The sequence below is a fragment of the Cherax quadricarinatus genome, chromosome 81 (genome assembly GCF_038502225.1).
Source record: "Cherax quadricarinatus isolate ZL_2023a chromosome 81, ASM3850222v1, whole genome shotgun sequence".
NCBI classification, from domain to species: Eukaryota; Metazoa; Arthropoda; class Malacostraca; order Decapoda; family Parastacidae; genus Cherax; species Cherax quadricarinatus.
The window spans coordinates 15,660,790-15,671,397 of record NC_091372.1 but is presented as its reverse complement, the minus strand read 5'-3'; the positions used below and the strand labels follow the sequence as shown (position 1 = coordinate 15,671,397).

At 48.1% G+C, this 10,608-nt stretch overlaps 1 protein-coding gene across 5 annotated transcripts in view; it reads right to left on the bottom strand.

Annotated features, from left to right (window-relative positions):
* Nucleotides 1-10,608, bottom strand: part of LOC128699941 (ATP-dependent helicase brm) — a 232,990-nt gene that overhangs the window by 21,898 nt on the left and 200,484 nt on the right. For all 5 annotated transcript variants that reach the window (XM_070102471.1, XM_070102470.1, XM_070102468.1 and 2 more), the window contains 2 exons: nt 10,163-10,289; nt 4,387-4,555 (listed from right to left, as the gene is read on the bottom strand). In XM_070102471.1, coding sequence (XP_069958572.1) covers nt 4,387-4,555; nt 10,163-10,289 — 296 coding nt within the window. The remainder of the gene's footprint in view (nt 1-4,386; nt 4,556-10,162; nt 10,290-10,608) is intronic.

The following is a 10,608-nucleotide window of genomic DNA, read 5'->3' as shown; positions in this document are numbered from 1 at the left end:
CATATCACATCTTTATGGCTTTTAAGTACCATCTGGTACATTGTTAGCATTTAATAACATAATACAAATATATAGTACAAGTAAGTTTGTGTGTATGTGTGTAAGTGCTCTAAGTAGTTCACTATGTCTCAAGACTCAACTAGACTTAACCAGTGACTGACTAAAAGTCCTCACATAAACTAACTTCTTGACCAACCTGGCAATCAGAACAGCTTGCTTGAACAATAAAACGACTGATATGCCGAACAGCAATATAACAAGCAACAGCGACACAGAATCAGGAACAAGGAGATAATATAACGACACTAAGTAGGGACCATCTGCAGCTCCTCCACAAAAGACACAAAACTCCCATAATACTGAATCTAAGTTCAGCATTAGAAAATCCCCGACTGTGACAGTATACAGATACCAGTACAAATTAGGTCTGAAGCTACAGCTCAGGACCTGAGTTTCTCAGAGTGTCAATGCGACACACAACCTCAGTACAATGTTGAAAATCACTAAGGCTAGGCTATGTTCTGTGAACAGAGTTATACAGAACCAACAACAAGAAAGCGACAGAGACGATCTTCCAACAAGGGCCAGCAAGGGAGAGCTGGAGAGGCACAGCTTATTGGAAGCAACGTCAAACAGACAAGAGCAGGCATAGGTCAGGTAGTCTCTCCTCCAGGTGAGGAGTGATCACCCCACCCTGATCACGTGACTCTCCATGGACTGCTGCTGCCCAGCATAACAGAGAAGCCGGCAGCAAAACAAGTGGAGCGATAAACAAGGCCGTCAGCTACTTAACACTCCCGAACTATGAGCACTGAATAATATGTAAATGTTACAGCCTAATAATATAACAGTCAAATAATAATATAAAGCAATATATTTACGATTTAGCTAATATCGCAAATACAGTGGACCCCCGCATAGCGGATGCCTTGCATAGCGGACAATCCGCATAGCGGACGCTTTGTTCGCTAAAATTTTGCCCCGCATAGTGGACAAAAACCCGCTCAGCGGCCTTCGTCCGAGACGCGTCCAATGTGCGCCCTCAGCCAGCCTCACATGTGCCGCCTGTGCCATTGTTTACCAGCCAGCCTCCGCGGTAACATTCAAGCATACACTCGGAATATTTCGTATTATTACAGTGTTTTCGGTGCTGTTTCTGGAAAATAAGTGACCATGGGCCCCAAGAAAGCTTCTAGTTCCAACCCTACAGCAATAAGGGTTAGGATTCCTATTGAAATGAAAAAAGAGATCATTGATAAGTATGAAAGTGGAGTACGTATCACCGACCTGGTCAGGTTGTACAAGAAACCAAAATCAACCATCTCTTCTATTGTGGGCAAGAAAACGGCAATCAAGGAAGCTGTTGTTGCCAAAGGTTTAACTGTGTTTTCGAAACAAAGATCGCAAGTGATGGAAGATGTTGAGAGACTCTTATTGGTGTGGATAAATGAAAAACAGCTAGCAGGAGATAGCATCTCTCAAGCGATCATATGTGAAAAGGCTAGGAAGTTGCATGACGATTTAATTAAAAAAATGCCTGCAACTAGTGATGATGTGAGTGAATTTAAGGCCAGCAAAGGTTGGTTTGAGAGATTTAAGAAGCGTAGTGGCATCCATAGTGTGATACGGCATGGTGAGGCTGCCAGTTCGGACCACAAAGCGGCTGAAAAATATGTGCATGAATTCAAGGAGTACATAGAAACTGAAGGACTGAAACCTGAACAAGTGTTTAATTGTGATGAAACAGGCCTGTTCTGGAAGAAAATGCCAAGCAGGACCTACATTACTCAGGAGGAAAAGGCACTCCCAGGACATAAGCCTATGAAAGACAGGCTTACTTTGTTGATGTGTGCCAATGCTAGTGGTGATTGCAAAGTTAAGCCTTTATTAGTGTATCACTCTGAAACTCCCAGAGCGTTCAGGCAAAAGAATGTCCTCAAGGATAATTTGTGTGTGCTGTGGAGGGCAAACAGTAAGGCATGGGTCACTAGGGAATTTTTCTATAACTGGTTACACCATGCATTTGCCCCCAATGTGAAAGATTACCTAACTGAAAAGAAATTAGACCTTAAGTGCCTCCTGGTGTTAGACAATGCCCCTGGTCATCCTACAGACATGGCAGAGCGACTTTATGGGGACATGAGCTTCATTAAGGTGAAGTTTTTGCCTCCTAATACCACTCCTCTCCTGCAGCCCATGGACCAACAGGTCATTTCCAATTTCAAGAAACTGTACACAAAAGCTGTTTCAAAAGTGCTTTGAAGTGACCACAGACACTCGATTGACTCTAAAAGAGTTTTGGAAGGATCACTTTAATATCCTCAATTGTGTAAACCTTATAGGTAAGGCTTGGGAGGGAGTGACTAAGAGAACCTTGAACTCTGCTTGGAAGAAACTGTGGCCAGAATGTGTAGACAAAAGGGATTTTGAAGGGTTTGAGGCTAACCCTGAGAGGAGTATACCAGTTGAGGAATCAATTGTGGAATTGGGGAAGTCCTTGGGGTTGGAGGTTAGTGGGGAGGATGTGGAAGAGTTGGTGGAGGAGGACAATGAAGAACTAACCACTGATGAGCTGATAGATCAACTTCAAGAGCAAGAGGCCAGACCTGGGGAAACTGGTTCAAAGGAGGGGAGAGAGAAATTGAAGGAATTGCCTACTTCAAAGATTAAGGAAATGTGTGCAAAATGGCTTGAAGTGCAAACCTTTTTTGATGAAAATCACCCTCACACAGCTATTGCAAGCCGTGCTGGTGACTGTTACAATGACAGTGTTGTGAACCACTTTAGACAAATCATAAAGGAACGAGAGGTACAGGCCACTATGGACAGATATGTTGTGCGAAAGAAGTCCAGTGACTCTGAAGCTGGTCCTAGTGGCATTAAAAGAAGAAGGGAAGTAACCCCAGAAAAGGACTTGCTACCTCAAGTCCTAATGGAAGGGGATTCCCCTTCTAAACACTAACACACTCTCTCCCCTCCTCCCATCCCATCAATCATCACCAGATCTTCAATAAAAGTAAGTGTCATGTAATTGTGCATGCCTTTTTCAGTTTGTGTGTACTAAAATTAACATTTTTTTGTGGTAAAAAAAAATTTTTTTCATACTTTTGGGTGTCTTGCACAGATTAATTTTATTTCCATTATTTCTTATGGGGAAAATTCATTCGCATAGTGAACATTTCGCATAACAGCCAGCCCTCTTGCACGGATTAAGGTCGCTATGCGGGGGTCCACTGTATAAGCAATATGAAATTATATGAACAGGTAATATACATTATATACATTTTGATCCATTCAGGGGTTGCAATAAATACCATGACTGGAACAATACCATGGCTGGAACAATACCATGGCTGGAACAATACCATGGCTGAAACAATACCATGGCTGAAACAATACCATGGCTGGAACAATGCCATGGCTGAAACAATACCATGGTTGGAACAATGCCATAGCTGAAACAATACCATGGCTGGAACAATACCATGGCTGGAACAATACCATGGCTGGAACAATACCATGGCTGGAACAATACCATGGCTGGAATGCAAAATAATTTCTTCTTTAAACAAACTGGCTGTATACCACCGAGGCAGGGTGACCACCGAGGCAGGGTGAACCCAAAAAGGAAATACTTTCACTATCGCTCATTCCATCACAGTCTTGCCAGAGGGGCAGTGTTACTGCAATCCAAAATGCAAATATCTCCACCCCTCCTTCAGATTGCCGGCACTGTATTTCCCATCTCCAGGACTCCTTCAGAGTGCAGGCACTATACTTCCCACCTCCAGAGCTCCTTCAGAGTGCATGCACTGTACTTCCCACCTCCAGGGCTCCTTCAGAGTGCAGGCACTGTACTTCCCACCTCCAGGAGTTCATCAGAGTACAGGCACTGTACTTCCCACCTCCAGAACTCCTTCAGAGTACAGGCACTGTACTTCCCACCTCTGGGACTCAAGTCTGGCTAACCAATTTCCCTAAATCTCTCCATATACAATGAGAAATACCCGTCTGCGGTGACACAACATAGAACAGTGTAAACTACAAAGTTGACTCACCTTCACCATGGATTCTCCAGCTCAACACACTGTAAACTACGAAGTTGACTCACCTTCACCGTGAAGAGTCTCCACCTCAACACACTGTAAACTACGAAGTTGACTCACCTTCACCGTGAAGAGTCTCCACCTCAACACACTGTAAACTACGAAGTTGACTCACCTTCACCGTGAAGAGTCTCCACCTCAACACACTGTAAACTACGAAGTTGACTCACCTTCACCGTGAAGAGTCTCCACCTCAACACACTGTAAACTAAGAAGTTGACTCACCTTCACTATGAAGAGTCTCCACCTCAACACACTGTAAACTACAAAGTTGACTCACCTTCATCGTGGAGTGTCTCCACCTCCGCCTCTACACGCTCACGAGCATTAACAAAGACGCTCTGCATTACCACAGAGTCCTCATAGATAATAGAAGATTCTTCATTGTATTCTTGAGCATTGCGACACAGAAGCATGAAGGCGCTCTGTAAGTCATTCACATCTTCATACTGAAAAAAATAATCAGAAGGATTGGAATTCTAATTATTTTCAAGGCACCGGCCGTCTCTCACCGAGGCACAATAACCTAGAAAAGAAAAACAAAAGTTTTTTTAATTTAGTAATTTATACAGGAGAAAGTGTTACCATCACCTTGCTCCTGGCATTTTAGTCGCCTCCTATGACACACATGACTTACTGATGAAGAAGTATTCTACAGTAATATCTGAATAATGAAATGAAAGAAATAAAGATTTAAGTATAAGAGAAGAGAAAACTCCACAGTTAAAATATTACGCTTAACGATCAACAAAAATGTTAACATTCACAAGACACTCATCTTGGCTTGTAAATAAATAGCACAACTTAGCAACTCCCCAGACATAATAACAGTGTCATGTATGGGACAGACAGTAGCTTACTTAAAGCATTAACTCATTCAGTGGCTGTCGCATAGAACTATATTGTGGAGGTAAGGGTCACTTGTGTAGTTCTATCTCATGACTCAGCTCAGCTCAGATAAACTGTCAGTGATAATTTTTGGCCAGGGTATGAGAGAATGGGTCTGTGTGGTGAGTGTGCACAGTATAAAAAAAAATCTTAACTCATGTGGTGCATGATGAGAAAAGCAAAATTCTGACATTGTGTATGGTTTAACCCTTACACCATCCAAACGTAGATTTATGTTAGCTCGTGTAGTTCGCTGAACATAGAGCTACGTTTTTTACATGCTTACTCATGGAGAAAATCAAGGTTGGAGCACTATGAGCAAAAGCATAGATTTATGTTTGGACAGCTGAAGGGTTAAAATAGCAACTTTGAGTTGTTTTCTCTGATTTTTTTTTGTGATTTTATTCACTGTTTCTTGGTATAATTGGTATCATTTAATAGACTGGAAGACATACTACTGAAAAGATGTTTTTGATTGTTTCAGGACTCAAAGTAGTTTGAAAATGAGCTCAAAGTAGAAGAAATATTCGAGTTTTTCCGATTTTCCTGAGGAGAGATAAAGCCTTCCCTACAACCCCCAGTTCTTTTTTTTAACACATTGGCCACTTCCCACCGAGGCAGTGTGACCACCGAGGCAGTGTGACCACCGAGGCAGTGTGACCACCGAGGCAGTGTGACCACCGAGGCAGTGTGACCACCGAGGCAGTGTGACCACCGAGGCAGTGTGACCACCGAGGCAGGGTGACCACCGAGGCAGGGTGACCACCGAGGCAGTGTGACCACCGAGGCAGTGTGACCACCGAGGCAGTGTGACCACCGAGGCAGGGTGACCACCGAGGCAGTGTGACCACCAAGGCAGTGTGACCACCGAGGCAGTGTGACCACCGAGGCAGGGTTACCACTGAGGCAGTGTGACCACCGAGGCAGTGTGACCACCGAGGCAGTGTGACCACCGAGGCAGGGTTACCACTGAGGCAGTGTGACCACCGAGGCAGTGTGACCACCGAGGCAGTGTGACCACCGAGGCAGGGTTACCACCGAGGCAGTGTGACCACCGAGGCAGTGTGACCACCGAGGCAGGGTGACCACCGAGGCAGGGTGACCACCGAGGCAGTGTGACCACCGAGGCAGTGTGACCACCGAGGCAGGGTGACCACCGAGGCAGGGTGACCACCGAGGCAGTGTGACCACCGAGGCAGGGTGACCACCGAGGCAGGGTTACCACCGAGGCAGGGTGACCACCGAGGCAGTGTGACCACCGAGGCAGGGTGACCACCGAGGCAGGGTGACCACCGAGGCAGGGTTACCACCGAGGCAGGGTGACCACCGAGGCAGGGTGACCACCGAGGCAGGGTGACCACCGAGGCAGGGTTACCACCGAGGCAGGGTGACCACCGAGGCAGGGTTACCACCGAGGCAGGGTGACCACCGAGGCAGGGTGACCACCGAGGCAGGGTGACCACCGAGGCAGGGTGACCACCGAGGCAGAGTGACCACCGAGGCAGTGTGACCACCGAGGCAGGGTTACCACTGAGGCAGTGTGACCACCGAGGCAGTGTGACCACCGAGGCAGGGTGACCACCGAGGCAGGGTGACCACCGAGGCAGTGTGACCACCGAGGCAGGGTGACCACCGAGGCAGGGTTACCACCGAGGCAGGGTGACCACCGAGGCAGTGTGACCACCGAGGCAGGGTGACCACTGAGGCAGGGTGACCACCGAGGCAGGGTGACCACCGAGGCAGGGTGACCACCGAGGCAGTGTGACCACCGAGGCAGGGTGACCACTGAGGCAGGGTGACCACCGAGGCAGTGTGACCACCGAGGCAGGGTGACCACCGAGGCAGGGTGACCACCGAGGCAGTGTGACCACCGAGGCAGGGTGACCACCGAGGCAGGGTGACCACCGAGGCAGGGTGACCACCGAGGCAGGGTTACCACTGAGGCAGGGTGACCACCGAGGCAGGGTGACCACCGAGGCAGGGTGACAACCGAGGCAGGGTGGCCACCGAGGCAGTATGACCACCGAGGCAGGGTGACCACCGAGGCAGGGTGACCACCGAGGCAGTGTGACCACCGAGGCAGGGTGACCACTGAGGCAGAGTGACCACCGAGGCAGTGTGACCACCGAGGCAGGGTTACCACTGAGGCAGTGTGACCACCGAGGCAGTGTGACCACCGAGGCAGGGTGACCACCGAGGCAGGGTGACCACCGAGGCAGGGTGACCACCGAGGCAGGGTGACCACCGAGGCAGGGTTACCACCGAGGCAGGGTGACCACCGAGGCAGTGTGACCACCGAGGCAGTGTGACCACTGAGGCAGGGTGACCACCGAGGCAGGGTGACCACCGAGGCAGGGTGACCACCGAGGCAGTGTGACCACCGAGGCAGGGTGACCACTGAGGCAGGGTGACCACCGAGGCAGTGTGACCACCGAGGCAGGGTGACCACCGAGGCAGGGTGACCACCGAGGCAGTGTGACCACCGAGGCAGGGTGACCACCGAGGCAGGGTGACCACCGAGGCAGGGTGACCACCGAGGCAGGGTTACCACTGAGGCAGGGTGACCACCGAGGCAGGGTGACCACCGAGGCAGGGTGACAACCGAGGCAGGGTGGCCACCGAGGCAGTATGACCACCGAGGCAGGGTGACCACCGAGGCAGGGTGACCACCGAGGCAGTGTGACCACCGAGGCAGGGTGACCACCGAGGCAGGGTGACCACCGAGGCAGGGTGACCACCGAGGCAGTGTGACCACCGAGGCAGGGTGGCCACCGAGGCAGGGTGGCCACCGAGGCAGGGTGACCACCGAGGCAGGGTGACCACCGAGGCAATGTGACCACCGAGGCAGGGTGACCACCGAGGCAGGGTGACCACCGAGGCAGTGTGACCACCGAGGCAGGGTGACCACCGAGGCAGGGTGACCACCGAGGCAGGGTGACCACCGAGGCAGTGTGACCACCGAGGCAGGGTGGCCACCGAGGCAGGGTGGCCACCGAGGCAGGGTGACCACCGAGGCAGGGTGACCACCGAGGCAGGTTGACCACCGAGGCAGGGTGACCACCGAGGCAGGGTGACCACCGAGGCAGGGTGACCACCGAGGCAGGGTGACCACCGAGGCAGGGTGACCACCGAGGCAGGGTGACCACCGAGGCAGGGTGACCACCGAGGCAGGGTGACCGAAAAAGAAAGAAACCCCCCCCCCAAAATAAAAAAAACTTCTATAATCATTCAACACTTTCACCTCACTCATACACAATCACTGTTTGCAGAGGCGCTGAGATATGACAGTTTAGATGTCCCTCCAAACTGCCAATATCCCAAACTCCTCCTTTAAAGTGTAAGCATTGTACTTCCTATTTCCAGGACTCAAGTCTGGCTAACCGGATAATTATAACTTCCTGGACTTGCTCAAGACGGACAGCAGCCAGACGTGAAGTGCTGGTCTAGCCAGATGAGAAGTGCTGGTCTAGCCAGACAAGAAGTGCTGGTCTAGCCAGATGAGAAGTGCTGGTCTAGCCAGACAAGAAGTGCTGGTCTAGCCAGATGAGAAGTGCTGGTCTAGCCAGACAAGAAGTGCTGGTCTAGCCAGACAAGAAGTGCTGGTCTAGCCAGACAAGAAGTGCTGGTCTAGCCAGACAAGAAGTGCTGGTCTAGCCAGACGAGAAGTGCTGGTCTAGCCAGACAAGAAGTGCTGGTCTAGCCAGACAAGAAGTGCTGGTCTAGCCAGATGAGAAGTGCTGGTCTAGCCAGACAAGAAGTGCTGGTCTAGCCAGACAAGAAGTGCTGGTCTAGCCAGACGAGAAGTGCTGGTCTAGCCAGATGAGAAGTGCTGGTCTAGCTAGACGAGAAGTGCTGGTCTAGCCAGACAAGAAGTTGATATTGAACAGCGGAAATGTTTTAATGCTACGAATGTCTATTTTGCACTATTTTTGTATTGGAATTTTTTAATTTTGATTAAAATTGGCTAAATTACCTGCTTCTGTGCATTTTATAGGGCAGTTGAAATAGCTAAATGGGTAGTTTCTTGTCCTCACTTGATAGAATTAAAGGCATGCTAGCAAAATAGCCAAGAATGTGGCTGAATGGAGGAATGGAACTGACAAACAGAACTAAAAATTGATTAAATCACAGCTGTGTAGAGTGCATCCAGACTGCTAACTTTGTGCCTGCATAACTCTGCAAATTGTCCATCAAATATCGTACTTCTGTGTCGTTACCTTCAGAAAAAAATTCTCTACCATTTCATTTTTGAAATGGACATTGGGAGCAATATTAAATTTGGAGATCTGGACAGTGAAAATCAGCAAATATCAAACATTTCCACAACTTTGATCCTAATTTCAAGCTACTTTCAGTCCCAGAACCAACCATTATCTCTGTTTCAGTAATATGTCTTCCATTCTATCAACTGATGCCAAGAAACAGTGAATAATACCATAAAAACACCTGAGAATACACCTCAAAGTCGCTATTTTAAACCAGTCGCAATGTCAGAGTTTTGCTTTTCCCATCATGAACCACATGGATCAAGATTTTTTTTTTATACTGCACACTTGCCACACAGACCCATTCTCTCATACCCTGGCCAAAAATTACCACTCACAGTTTATCTGAGCTGAGCTCATGATGTAGAACTACATGAGGGGCCCTGACCTCATCGATGTACACCTACCATCCGACTTACGACTGAGTTCGGTTCCGAGAAACCGGTCGTAAGTTGAAATGGTCGTAAGAACTTTACTACTGAATATCAACAAAACATTTTTGTAATGACTTTATTTTATTGTTTTATTTTGGTATTTCATGCTTTACTTTACTATTTATGCTGTTAGTACTGTATCTTATACTGTAAGGTTTAGGATAAACACTGTGTACAACACAAATAGTTGTTTATTTCCCAGAAATTTGGCATAAAAAACATGGTCGTAAGTCGAGTGGTCGTAAGTCTAGTGGTTGTAAGTCTAGTGGTCGTAAGTCGAGCAGGTCGTAAGTCGGATGGCAGGTGTAGTTGTACATAACTACTACTGAAAGGGTTAACTCAGCTGATGTGTTACAAAGTTCTAAGCCATCATTCTACAAACTGTACTTTTGTTTTTAAGTGCAAGAAAAAAGTTACTGTAACTTATTGTCTCTACTGTAACTTTAGCAACTGCAAGTCCATAGCTTACTCTTCCTTCATCAATTTTACTCAGAATCTTGCATATGTCTATAGGCCTCCTGATGATGGCAAAGTAATCCGGGAGTTCACGGCGAGATGGCAGCTTCATGAAGGGTTCACTCAGCACGCGGCCGTCACTGTGTAATGTCAGAGAACAATGTCAATACCATAAAAAAAACACGAAATGGGTGAGGTTTGAATTCATGGCAAGTGTGTCTTAAAACTCCAGGCCAGTGCGTTAACCACTAGCCTAGAGTTTTATGACTCACTGCCATGGGTTCAAACCATTCCCATTCAATGGTTTGTTTGCAATCGCATTATTACGATTTTATGAGTCAATACAAAAATTAAATACAACAAAACCTAACAGTCAGTGCAACACCAGGCAGTGTCAAACGCCAGAGTATCACTCCCGGGTGGCTAACACAAACAATAGTAGTAACAGCAACACAAACA